The sequence below is a fragment of the Ascaphus truei genome, chromosome 2 (assembly GCF_040206685.1).
Source record: "Ascaphus truei isolate aAscTru1 chromosome 2, aAscTru1.hap1, whole genome shotgun sequence".
Classification (NCBI taxonomy): domain Eukaryota; kingdom Metazoa; phylum Chordata; class Amphibia; order Anura; family Ascaphidae; genus Ascaphus; species Ascaphus truei.
The window spans coordinates 376,237,586-376,252,881 of NC_134484.1; the positions used below are offsets into that span (position 1 = coordinate 376,237,586).

The following is a 15,296-nucleotide window of genomic DNA, read 5'->3' on the forward strand; positions in this document are numbered from 1 at the left end:
TGTGAGGTGAGAGCCGGAGAGAGCATGCTCTGGGAGAGGGGGGTGGAGGGGGTAGTGGGAGCGGTCTGTGGGAGGGAGCGCCGGGGAAGGAGAGCGCCAGGGAAGGGTGAGCGCTGGGGGAGAGGGAGAGCGCCGGGGGAGAGGGGGAGCGGGCTCAAAGGCGTGGAGTGTGTGAGGCTGCAGGTATGCGGTGTGGTGTGTGAATGTAACAGTGGGCTAGAGCACCGGCCAATGAGAGCCATGGGGGGGCGAAACACAGGGGGGGGGCAGACACACCGGCCAATGAGAGCCGTTCCGACGGACCAATCAAATGGTCTACAGAGACTCACAACTAAGATTTTCAAATTTATATATATAGATGATTATTTGGATACAATGGCTTACCCACAGTATGGTTTTTCTATCCATTAATTTATCCTCTTTGGACACAGGTCTTGACCCTGATAAATAATGAGAGAACATAGGGCGTTCTATCCTCTCAGACCCTTGGATAGCCCAGTTAAACAAGCCGATGCTGAACATTTCGAAGAAAGAATATGTACTTCAAGCTTTTGATCCCACCAATTACTATATGCTGCGGCTAACTGAAAGTTGAAATCTCTTCCTATCCTACAACAGATCAAAAATAACATGTGGCAAGATATACAAAAGGAGAAGCTGTTTGCTTACCTATCAGACAGTTGTAGGAAGTTTCTAAAGGTCTGGGAGCCCTGGCGAAAATATATAAAAACGATACTATGTTTGACACTGACCTAGTCTGTATTTGATTAGTTCTGGTCTCCCAGAGGGATTTGTCATCCTCCCTTTCCCCCTCCTATCCCCCACCCTTTTTATTTTCTTCTTTTCTCGATTATAGTCGTCATTCTGATATTCCCCATTCTTTCTGTACTACTGAAAGTTTATGGAAACGTAGACAGTTATATATTAAAAAAATTCATATACTGTACAGTCTTATTCATACAACAAAAACAAAAAAAAGAGCTGAGAGCTTCTAGTTACAGTACATACTGAGCACAAACCAGAAAGTAAATGATTTTGCACCTTGCATGCTTCTGTTATTAGCAATTGACCTTGTACTGTACATTGGAAGTACTACGGCTTCATCAATGCAGACATGCCCCATATGCCCAGGGACTGTCACTTTGGGGCTTTGTGGACCTCTTAAACTCTCCCCTGATAGAACGGCATTACATGCCGTAATTAATCATTGTGTAGATGGTTATGCTGAAGCTGTTTAATCTAGTTTTATTGTACAGGGCTCTAAAAAAAGAACCTCAAACCTTCACCTACTGTAATATGTTTTTGCCCTATCAAGAGTATTTTAGGGGCCTGCACCATTTTTCCTGCGCAGTGTAGTATTATCACGTCAGCCTTAATAAAGACCACCTACAGTTTTGATTGATTTCATTTTTCACTATCAACTATACAATCAGTACATACATACTCCTGCCAATCCAAATGATTGGCTTTGTTTAAAGCAATAAAGACACCATACTAGAAAATTAACAGGCGCTCAATTTATTCATAAAATGGAACAAGGTTATATTAAATCTTTTGTCACAGTATATATCCCCCCAAAAATTGTATAGTAGCCTTATTTGTGCCTGTGCAGCCCTGTGGTACAACTCATAGACACAAGGACCGCTTACATCATTATCCCAAAATAAAAAAAAGTCCACTTGAGACAATGACTCAAGCCAAATAGTACATCATCAATATCAGAAGGTTTCTATTTATTCATACATGTGTATTTTTATTTACAGGAAAAGCATAGCCAGTATTAATAACCTCACAAAAAGAAATCATGCCAAAAGTTCATCAAGGTAATGTTGCATGCAAAATGTAATTGGATCAAAACCACAAAAAGAGAGTACAAATTTGTCGGTCACAACTTGACAGGAGACGTCGGTACATTCAGAGGAATCGGAGAAAGGGATAGAGGAGTTAAGAGGCTCAAAATGACCAGCTTATATCCAGTACAAATTGTAAACTTGCTGGTCCTACTTCTGTTCCAAAATAGTATCATTGTGCGATTTGGAAGTCATATTATACATTTAAAATATTTTTAACTCCTAATTTCCCCCTCTAATTTGGCAAGATAAAGCATTTAGCTAAAATAGTAATTTAAGCAATTTCCAAAATGTTAAGCTGTTACAAAAATACCAATTATTTAACATGCAGGGGTTTTAATGCATTCATGTTGATTGGTGGGCTGTTATCCTTAAAGACTGGTAGTTGTTTGTAATGGTAAATAGATACGTTAGCAACCTGGGAATTGGCACAGTGTGTATGTGAAAATGTCTCTGTACTCCCGCCAGCACTTTTGATATATATACGTTGCTTTGTTCACTAAAACCAGGTAAAAACGAAAGTGACGTGGATCAGTGATAGTAACCAGCACAGTCTTTCCCTATGTTTTCATCATATACACTAAGTCAAAAAGACAGAGTGGACCAAACGTAAATTGGATTATGTTAGCCATGCTGGCTTTGTGCACACTCCACAACCTGTGCACAAATCATTTGGACAGAAAATTGATGGCACAAAGAAGCACAGGAACAGTTACAGCACATCTTACAGCTACAGTCACAAGGAAAAGGAAAGTTGAATTAGAAAATGTTGTTTGGCAAAACTCTATTTTATCCAACCAGGAAAAAATGAATAAACTGGATTGTGTTTGTATAACGGTTTACATACAATATTAATGCCAAGGTTCCGACTCTGCAGTCATGCTATTAAATATATCCATAAGGCAGCAAGCACCAATGTAATAAATAAATAAATATCTGCAATATAAGATTACACCTCCCCCCCCTGCCCCCATACATCTATACTTTTAAAAGTGCCTGCAGAATGTCATGCAGTATTCTCAGTCATTGGCTATTCATCTGCATAGTTTAGAAACGCTTTAATGCTACAGATGCAGCGGCCATAATTTTACGAAATCACGCTGTTTATACCTCGGAATGCCCATGTGATGGCGCGGGATTTCTTCCAACCCTACCGCCTTAAGACGTGAGTGCAAGCGAGTGCATAAAATGGCATTTTAGTGTTCTGGCTTATATACATCTGAAATTGACACAGTAGCACAGTACTGTACACATTACAATTCATTCATTTCATTGCATTTAATTGCACACAGTCCATAAAATTGAAACAAACAAACCACAAAGTAAACACGTGTGCCTGGGGCGATTGGCCGCGTTCATGCCGCGTGGAGTACAGCAGCGCATACGAAAACGGCGCCGTGATGCCTTAAAATAATGGCCTCTGCATCTGTACAGCCAAGAGGAAACCAACTATCTCAGTTAAAGGGTTGAAACCATATTTCCAGCTGTGTACATAGAGATAAAGAAGTATAGTCTATCCAACGAGAACAAAAGATCACATGGACTTCCTAGCTTCTCTGTGACTAATGTATTTAGTGAGGAGAGAATATCCAGGCACTCCAATGGTCTAAATAGAAAATATGGCATTTACTGAGCAGTGTGTGTATTTAGTGAACAGAGCCGTTATTGCAGTAAGGTCCCTATTTAATGTACGGGGAAGCCATTTCCCCCTTATTTTGGAAGATTTCAGCTTCCTTCAAATGGAAGACGGCTTCACAGCATAGTAAATAAGGATGTAACGAGTGGTCAAACCATGTGGTAGTGGGCTTTACCTCCTTTTAGTGAACCAGACCATGTGACAGGCCTTTATTATGTACTTTCTTTGGGATTTCCCTTATTAAGCAATGTTTACATCTGTTTTAATCATCATGCCTCACACAATCTCCTGACCCTCTGTTCAATACCAGCATAGGAAACAGCTGAAGTTTTGTCTCCCCCTCCATAAAAATTGGTAAATGTCTGAACTGGACATATCAAGTCAGTGCAATAGAGACACAGCACCCCGGTAAGCTCAAAAAACAGACCCCCAACAAATATTTATGTCAAAAGGAAGTGTTACTGGGTTTGTGACAATGTATACAACAAAAGACAAGGAGCCCCAATGCTACATCCAATATGGCAAATCATACAGTTAAATACTTGTTTTGGCTGAAGCTGCGGCTCAGTGAGACACTGACTCTGGCACTGAGTGTGAAGCAGGGGAACCTGGTTCAATTCCCGTGTCGGCTCCTTGTGACCTTGGGCAAGTCACCTTATCTCCCTGTGCCTCAGGCCCCCCAAAAACATAGATTGTAAGCTCTACAGGGCAGGGACTGTGTCTGCAAAATGTCTATGTAAAGCGCTACGTATAACTAGCAGCGCTATACAAGAACAGGCTATTATTATTATTATGTGATGGCCACTTAGTTAAATTATTTGGCCAAAGCATTTGTACGCTTGCAGACCATGTCACGGTGTGCTCTCTGTTTTCTGCAAGTCCTAACAGTATCTCTGCAAATGTTCTCCTTACCTCTCTGATGGAGGAAGAAGTCTTAATACAGTAGATGCCGCTGTAAATGCCCAGTCTGAGAGGTAAGGAGAACGTTTGCAGAGATACTGTTAGGACTTGCAAAAAAGAGAGCGCACCTTGACCTGGTCTGCAACTTACAATGCTTTGGCCAACAAATTTAACTAAGTGACCATCACTTATGAGAGAAAAACAGATACGTATTTAGCTATATGATTTATTATGCTGGATGTAGAATTGAGGCTTTCAGTATTTTGTTGCAGTGCAACAGAGAAGCAGATGTGTTGTTCACAGTGACTCTTCCCACTCCATTGCTGCTCTGAACTGCACCAGATTAAAGCTACAGTGCAGCTTTGTAACTTTTGAGATACTGTACTGTAGTAGTACTGTAGCACTGCCTGTATTTTTACCAAACAGCGCAGGTGAAAACTGCAGCACTAGGACCAGCAGCCTGCAAAAGCTCTGCCTCAACTTGGTCCAACTACTGTTTGGATGCTGAGAAAGAGCCTACATTCCGTTACTGGGCTACATGCGAGATCTCGATAGTCTGTTCTGGAGTAAGTACAGAATTTGGGCTTTTACAGCTTTGTTGACTTAATGCAGTGTTTTTTGTTTTTAAATCTCAGAAGAGTGTACGTAAATAGTATTACCGCTTTCAATGAATCACTGAAAGAACGAAGAAAAAAAAAAGTGACTTACAACCAGATAGATGACCCTTCTTTTACCAATGTGAGTATTTGGTTGTTATCACCATTGCTTCAAGCAACATATTGCTTGGTCCTCTGGTAGCTAAGATCAAAATCCAGTTGTATTTAGTACAAAACTTTTTCATGCATCCCACAACTGAAGAATCAGCAATCAGCAATGCAAGATATACAGAATAGATTTGTTTTTCTCCTTATACATGTCAATATGATGTAAATAACAACATGCTATTGGGCCATATTTACTAAGCAGTGTTATTCCATAAGCCACCTTCCAGTGCTGGAAAACACCTCATCATGGCCCATTAAAATGAAGGCGTCATATGGATTGCACAACTTAGTAAATATGGGCCTTATGTTCTAGCATACATCATTAAAATGGCTGAGAAAACAGAATTGAAGAGTCTTCCGCTTGCAGCGCTTAATCACAGCTGATATCAGAAGTTGTCTTGAGGACATCATCATAGTGTTACATCATGACATTGTGATGTAATAAAATAGAAAGAAACTTACAATGTTCCTGTGCATGACATGGTTTGGGCAGTGTAAGTCAATAGAAACAAAATAGTCCACATGAATCGCTGTTAAGAAATGGACAAGCTCTGTTTGCTATGGGGGGTGGAACTGATTCTTTGCAATCTCTGCTTCAGAGAAAAGGAGCACTCGAGTGAGTGGTAACATCACTGCCTTTGAAGTGGGTGAATCTGGTTTGAATCCCAGTGCTAGCTCCTTGTGAACTTAGGTAAGTCACCTTTAGTTGGCAGCAAAATGGACTGAAATTCTATGGGCCAGAAACGTCAAAATTCTATGTACGACACAGTACTACGCAGTGCAGTGCTCTTATGTGTATTATTATGGGTGAGTACAGAATAAGCCCCATAGTCGGTGTAAAATGTAAAGTGCGATAGCGCAGATGACGTGCAATCGCATGAAATGTCCCATTGGCCCTTATTCTGTAAGGTGTGATAAGTATAGGTGACGTGCAATCGCATAAAAAGCCCAAATAAAGTCAATGGGACTTTTCATATGATACACCTTACAGAATAGCCATTGACTTTAATGGGGCTTTTCCTGGGATAGCAAGTCATCAGCGCCATCACACCTTACAGAATAAGCCCCTACTGTATGTGTGGTTTAAAGATCTTTAACTTCTGGACTTAATCGTATCCATGTTACTATCACCAAACCTGAAACACCTGGCATTTTTTTTTGGAATTTTACATGGGCTTCCACATTTAAAGTACAGTAGGCCACTGATGGCAAGATAAAGATAAAAAGACAGAGCAACTATAAAAGTGGGATTTCTTTTCGGACATGCAAAATACAGTTCATGCATCTGCTATTGTCAAAAAAAAATCTTTTGTTTCCCAGCAGATAAAATCAGATTGTTGGCTATGACCTTTCAACAAATGTTTCAAAAGGCTTTACAGTGTAAATATGATACGAAATTTAGCAAAATTCCACAAACCTGTATAAAAACCAGATACATTGAACCTTTATTCAAGGCGACATGCTGTAATTTTTTTTTTGTTTTCATAAAAAGTCTTCAACAATACAACTGCTAAACTCATCCAAGCCCCCCCCCTCCCCCCAGTTATACATGCAAGAAAAAAATATATATATTAAGTTAAAAATCACCAAAACATGCTATATTCTTTTTTTTTTTTTTTTTTTAAATCAATGGTTATTATTGTCTTGGGACTCTGTAAAAGTGTGCTGAGACGTTCAAGGTCCTAGTGTTCTGGAAGACTCATATTCTGACATACATTTTGGTTTTATCCCCTTGCCATTGTAATAGTCCACAACTTGATTTGGAACTTCAGCCAGGACGCTCTTTGCAAGTGCAGCTGGCGATGCCTGTTAGAAAACAAACAAACAAACAAAAACAACAGTAAGTTACTGTCCTAAAGTTCTGGCGTCTTCATCCTTTGCTTTATTGTGTCCCGTTTTGCGATGATTACACAAAGCTTTATTTTATGCCTATTTTCAACTGTTTGAAGTGTGACTTCTATATTAAAGGTATTTGCTTCTTCTGAATGTTTCTCCCACTCTATTCTATGTTCCCTTTATTGCTACTTGATATTATTCAAAATTAATGTCTGTTGCTTGTCTCACTAATTTACATAATTTCATTTGTTCCCTAGGTACTCCCTTCCTTATTCCTCACTAATTTCACCTATCCCAACACAGTAGCTACTCACAGTAATTTGAAGCCTAGTGCTGCTAATTTTGTCTGTGCTTCCCTGCTATGAAAAGTATTATTGCCCATTGGTCCAAGGCAGCTAATTATAAATGTGATTGAAAAAAATGTCGGGTAGTAATCCTGCATGTTTGTCCATGCTCTCAAAATTATATAAAGAAAATAACAAATAGTAGAACATCTGTTCCAAATTAAATAAACATCTTAAATTGTACACATTAAGTTGTTACAGTGTAAGACAATAAGTGTGTAAAACAACAGTGTTAGACAAAGTCCCAGATCCACAGAGGACGGTTATTGACTTAACGAAGTAGTAACCTAAGTTAACGCCTCGTTAAGTGCTAAAGGATATCTTCAAAGCTCACTAACGCAGCGTTAAAGCAGCAAAACATGTAACACTGCACAATTTAAAAAAAATGTTTTTTATTACAGGATTGAAGCAGGGGGTCTCCGGAGCTGAACTGTGCTAGTTTTAGTTCGGGAGACCCCCTCCTCCCAGAAATACCTAGCTCCATAGATGGTGCTCTGCAGCCAGGGTGTTTGTGGGCCTAAGGAAATGGCGGCTTAAAGTAGCAACACTACTTTCCAACATATATATATATCAATTTCCCCTGAGGAGGTTGCTTGTTATGCGACGAAATGCATAGGACCTCTCTGATTGGTGGTTCCAGCAGTGACGTCATTTGACATGCTGTGCTTGGCCCCAACCCTGATCGTGGACGATTTTGGGATTCCTCTGCTCAGCTGTTTGCCAGCTTGTACACCAGCTGTTGAACGTCTGAGTGCATTCCTCTTCATGGCGCCTTGCTTGGTGTTTCTTCCCCTGCTCCCCTGGGACACTGCTTCATCACGACTGAGCCTGACGGAGGCCGTCCAGACCAGAGGCTGTAGGAGGGAGCTGAATCATCTTGCTTCCAGTGTGGACCGGCAGTCACAGCTACACAGAAACCCTTACCTGTTATAGCTTTTTCTACACATTTGTTTGTGAGTGTGCATTTTTAAGGTTTCTTCAACCTACTATATGTATTAAAACGGTAATACACTATTGGGGCATGCGCTTCTGCTTTTTGTTTTTTGAGGTTATATATATATATATATATATATCACGTGGCAATGTATAATTCTACATTCATTCATACCTAAGCTGGCGATCGTTTGGTTCTCCTGTTATAAATCTATCAAAATCCTGATTGTGTGCCTAACATAATGGTCGCTTCAGTCAGTGCAACTCAGCAGCTACAATGTATTCTTATATTACTAAGGTAACATTATCTATTGTTACAGTTGAAAGCTCAAACTGCTGGGAATATTGGCAACAAATTATCCCAAATAGCAAGGGGATCTTGCACTGCTTCTTAGGTTGGTTAAACCTAATCTACTATATATTTGTGAAATCACTGTATGTCTGCGTCCCAAGGGTCAATCGCATTGGACCTTGGGCCTGTCACTCCTGCTCAGGCCATGCCCGCCCCCGCACACCTCTCATTGGCCTACGTCCAACACCAATGCCACACTGTCCCACGCCTCACTGACTCTCATTGGCCTGCGTCCAATGCCCGCCCCCGCACACCTCTCATTGGCCTGCGTCCCACCCCTCACTGACTCTCATTGGCCTGCGTCCAATGCCCGCCCCCGCACACCTCTCATTGGCCTGCGTCCAACACCAATGCCCTAATACTTCCACACTGTCCCACCCCTCACGCTTTGCTTTTGCAACACCTAATCCTCTAATCCTCAACCTGCTCTGGGGCCACGCTTCACAGCTATCAAAACCTTCACGTCTGCTACCACAGACTGCCGAATCAGGTACAGCAGTGTTTCCCAAACTGTGCGCCGCGGCGCCCTGGTGCGCCGCGGCTTGGCTAGAGGGGCGCCGCGATCAGGGCCGCCAGCAGCGGGAAACAAGGGCTGCTAGCTCATTTAAAAAATAAAAAAAAACCTCTGAGGGGAAGCAGAGGAGCGCTCCCATCCAATGGGGCTGCAGCCTGCCCGGCATTGCAACTGAAGAGCCACCAGACAGCACCAAGGTGTGTGTGTGTGTGTGTAGGTGTGTGTGTGTGTGTGTGTGTGTGTGTGTGTGTGTGTGTGTGTGTGTGTGTGTGTGTAAAACGGGCTGCAGGGTGTGTGTGTGTGTGTGTGTGTGTGTGTGTGTGTGTGTGTGTGTGTGTGTGTGTGTGTGTGTGTGAAAAACGGGCTGCAGGGTGTGTGTGAAAAACGGGCTGCAGGGTGTGTGTGTGTGTGTGAAAAACGGGCTGCAGGGTGTGTGTGTGTGTGTGTGTGTGTGTGTGTGTGTGTGTGTGTGTGAAAAACGGGCTGCAGGGTGTGTGTGTGTGTGTGTGTATATATGTGTTGTGTGTGTGTATATATGTGTGGTGTGTGTGTGTGTGTATATATGTATATATGTGTGTGTATGTGTGGTGTCCAATCGCATTGCACCTTTGGCCTGTCGCTCCACCTCAACACTGTCCCACCCCTCACCACACTGTCCCACCCCTCACTGACTCTCATTGGCCTTCGGCCAACACCACTGCCACACTGTCCCACCCCTCACCCCACTGTCCCACCCCTCACTGACTCTCATTGGCCTTTGGCCAACACCACTGCCACACTGTCCCACCCCTCACCCCACTGTCCCACCCCTCACTGACTCTCATTGGCCTTTGGCCAACACCACTGCCACATTGTCCCACCCCTCAGTGACCTTTGGGAATGCTTCTAAGCACCTAACACTCACCGCACTGCCTCTTACAAACACCCCCCTCCACCACCACCCCCCCAACCTCATGCACCCCCCTCCACCACCACCCCCCTCAACCTCATGCACCCCCCTCCACCATCACCCCCCCCAACCTCATGCACACTACAAACGCACGCCACAGCTCTCCCGCTACTGCAGCCCATCACCAACCCCCCTCACCCAAACATACAACGCACGATGCTCCATCACCCCCCCCCCCCTCACACCAACAGCAAACGCACGCTGCTGAACATACAACGCACGATGCTCCATCACCTCCCCCCCCCCCCTCACCCGAACATCCCCGGAGCACACCCAAAACTACCCCACCCCCCTCACCCATACATCCACCGCACGATGCTCCTCCGGAGCCCCTCACCCCCCCCCCCCACCATCCACCGCACGATGCTGCTCCGGAGCCCCTCACCCCCCCCCCCCTACTCACCCGAACATCCACCGCACGATGCTGCTCCGGAGCCCCTCACCCCCCTCCTCACCCTCTGTCCGCCCCCCCCCCTTTCCTGTCCGCTGGCCCGCAACAACGGAACTACCCCCTATCACCACTCCGCGGTACCTCAACTTCACCCGCTCTCCCGGAGCACCCTCCCCCTCGGCCCTGCCCTTCACCCCCCCCCCCCCTGCCCTTCACCCCCCCCCCCGGCCCTGCCCTTCACCCTCCCCCCCCGGCCCTGTCCTTCACCCCCCCCTGCCCTTCACCCCCCCCCGGCCCTGCCCCCCCCCCCCCGGCCCTGCCCTTCACCCCCCCCCCCGGCCCTGCCCTTCACCCCCCCCCCCTCCGGCCCTGCCCTTCACCCCCCCCCCCCTCCGGCCCTGCCCTTCACCCCCCCCCTCCGGCCCTGCCCTTCACCCCCCCCCCGGCCCTGCCCTTCACCCCCCCTCCCCCGGCCCTGCCCTTCACCCCCCCCCCGGCCCTGCCCTTCAACCCCCCCCCCGGCCCTGCCCTTCAACCCCCCCCCCCCGGCCCTGCCCTTAAACCCCCCCCGTCCCTGCCCTTCACCCCCCCCCTCCGGCCCTGCCCTTCACCCCCCCCCCCGGCCCTGCCCATCACCCCCCCCCGGCCCTGCCCTTCACCCCCCGGCCCTGCCCTTCACCCTCCCCCTCCCCCCCCGGCCCTGCCCTTCACCCCCCCCCCGGCCCTGCCCTTCGCCCCCCCCCCCGACCCTGCCCTTCGCCCCCGGCCCTGCCCTTCGCCCCCGGCCCTGCCCTTCGCCCCCCCCCCCCCCGGCCCTGCCCTTCGCCCCCCCCCGGCCCTGCCCTTCACCCCCCCCCCCCGTCCCTGCCCTTCGCTCCCGCCCTTCGCCCCCACCCTCCCTGCCCTTCGCTCCCACCCTCCCTGCCCTTCGCTCCCTGCCCTTCACCCCCACCCTCCCTGCCCTTCGCCCCCACCCTCCCTGCCCTTCGCCCCCACCCTCCCTGCCCTACACACGTACACACACGTACACACACGTACACACACGTACACACACACGTATATACACACACGTAGGCACATGTATACACACACATGTAGACACACACGCGTAGACACACACACGTACACATACACACGCAGGCACACGTAGACACGCAGGCACACGTAGACACGTAGACACGCAGGCACACGTAGACACGCAGGCACACGTAGACACGCAGGCACACGTAGACACGCAGGCACAAGTAGACACGCAGGCACACGTAGGCACACGTAGACACGCAGGCACACGTAGACACGCAGGCACACGTAGACACGCAGGCAAACGTAGACACGCAGGCACACGTAGACACGCAGGCACACGTAGACACGCAGGCACACGCAGACACGCAGGCACACGCAGACACGCAGGCACACGCAGACACACGCAGACACGTACACACACGTATACGTAGACACACATGCACGTGTACACACACACACACACGTGTACACACACACACACACACACACACACGTGTACACACACACACACGTGTACACACACACACATGTACACACACACGTGTACACACACACGTGTACACACACACACACACACGTGTACACACACACACACGTGTACACACACACACACACACGTGTACACACACACACACACGTGTACACACACACGTGTACACACACACACACACGTGTACACACACACACACACACACGTGTACACACACACACACACGTGTACACACACACACGTGTACACACACACACGTGTACACACACACGTGTACACACACACGTGTACACACACACACACACGTGTACACACACACACGTGTACACACACACACACACACGTGTACACACACACACGTGTACACACACACACACACGTGTACACACACACACACGTGTACACACACACACACACGTGTACACACACACACACACGTGTACACATACACGTGTACACACACACACACACACGTGTACACACACACACGTGTACACACACACGTGTACACACACACACGTGTACACACACACACACACACACACGTGTACACACACACACACACGTGTACACACACACACGTACACACGTGTACACACACACACGTGTACACACACACACGTGTACACACACACACACACGTGTACACACACACACACGTGTACACACACACACACACGTGTACACACACACACACACACACGTGTACACACACACACACACACACGTGTACACACACACACACGTGTACACACACACACACGTGTACACACACACACACTTGTACACACACACATGTGTACACACACACACGTGTACACACACACACGTGTACACACACACACACGTGTACACACACACACGTGTACACACACACACACGTGTACACACACACGTGTACACACACACACACGTGTACACACACACACGTGTACACACACACACACACGTGTACACACACACACGTGTACACACACACACGTGTACACACACACACACGTGTACACACACACACGTGTACACACACACACACACACACGTGTACACACACGAGTACACACACACGTGTACACACACACACGTGTACACACACACACGTGTACACACACACGCACACACACGTGTACACACACACGTGTACACACACACACACGTGTACACACACGTGTACACACACGTGTACACACACACACGTGTACACAAACACACACGTGTACACACACGTGTACACACACACACGTGTACACACACACACGTGTACACACACACACGTGTACACACACACGTGTACACACACACACACGTGTACACACACACACACACACACGTGTACACACACACGTGTACACACACACACACGTGTACACACACACACACACGTGTACACACGTGTACACACACACGTGTACACACACACACGTGTACACACACACACACGTGTACACACACACACACACACGTGTACACACACACGTGTACACACACACACGTGTACACACACACACGTGTACACACACACACGTGTACACACACGTGTACACACACACACGTGTACACACACACACGTGTACACACACGTGTACACACACACACGTGTACACACACACGTGTACACACACACACGTGTACACACACACACGTGTACACACACACACACGTGTACACACACACACACGTGTACACACACACACGTGTACACACACACACACGTGTACACACACACGTGTACACACACACACACGTGTACACACACACACACACACACACACGTGTACACACACACACACGTGTACACACACACACACACGTGTACACACACACACACGTGTACACACACACACACGTGTACACACACACACATGTGTACACACACACACGTGTGTACACACACACACACGTGTGTACACACACACGTGTGTACACACACACACACACACACGTGTACACACACACACACACACACACACGTGTGTACACGTGTGTGTGTGTGTGTGTACACGTGTGTGTGTGTGTGTATACGTGTGTGTGTGTGTACACACGTGTGTGTGTGTGTGTGTGTGTACACACGTGTGTACACACACACACACACACGTATACACACACACACACACGTGTACACACACACACACGTGTACACACACACACACACACACACGTGTACACACACACACACACGTGTACACACACACACACGTGTACACACACGTGTACACACACACACGTGTACACACACACACACGTGTACACACACACACACGTGTATACACACACGTGTATACACACACACACACGTGTATACACACACACACACGTGTATACACACACACACACGTGTATACACACACACGTGTATACACACACACACGTGTATACACACACACACGTGTATACACACACACACGTGTATACACACACACACGTGTATATACACACACACGTACACATACACAATGTATACAAACAAACATGTATACACACACACACACAAACATGTATACACACACGTGTGTATATATACACACACACACGTATACACACACATACACTATCCCCAGCACCACCACATCAGCACACCGGTATCCCATGCCCCCCCCGCCCCGCCAGCACACTGGCATTCTCGGCTCCCCACCATTCCCAGCCCCCATCAACACCATCAGCACCCACACATTGGCACCTTCGCACCCCCACATCAGCAACAAACCCTCCCAAATCAGCACACCGATACAATCACCATCAGTACAGCCACAGCAGCAGTACCACCGCACACTGCCATGGGCCGCGTGGACCACTCCCCACCCAAATGCCACCCCCACACCACAAACATCCCGGGCAACGCCGGGGCTCTCAGCTAGTATAGATATAAAAAGATGCTTTAAAAATCTTTAAAAAGGGAATTAAGAGGTGAATAAAAAAACAAAACAGTCATTATCTAATACTGCAGAACTGATTTATGAAAAAAAACAAAACATATCAAATCTTATATGTTTTACTGCTTAAAATGTCCCACCTCAAGCAGGCCAATAGGAAGCTGTGGCATCATTCCTTACACTTCCTATTGACCCCATTAAGTAGTCATTTTAACTCCACAGAGAAACCGGTACCCCTACAGAGGTATCTTTAGAAGCAGAGTGTCACCGGAGCTGAAATTAATACAGTTCAGTTCCAGAGACCCCCTGCTTCAACCCTGTAATAAAATAAAAATCAGGCAGAGCTACATGTGTTGCTGCTTTAAGTGCTGTTTTCAGCCGGAAAGGGCATTGCATTAACTATAATCGGCTGCTTGTGCTAATAGTACAGTATGAAAACAAAGTGTT

General features: G+C 47.0%; 1 protein-coding gene across 1 annotated transcript in view; it reads right to left on the reverse strand.

Moving 5' to 3' along the window:
• Positions 1 to 1,497: 1,497 nt before the first annotated feature.
• The window catches only part of CPNE4 (copine 4), a 445,822-nt gene continuing 432,023 nt past the window's right edge, over positions 1,498 to 15,296 (reverse strand). The window contains exon 16 of the mRNA XM_075587100.1: positions 1,498 to 6,956. Coding sequence (XP_075443215.1) covers positions 6,825 to 6,956 — 132 coding nt within the window. The 3' untranslated portion in view covers positions 1,498 to 6,824. The remainder of the gene's footprint in view (positions 6,957 to 15,296) is intronic.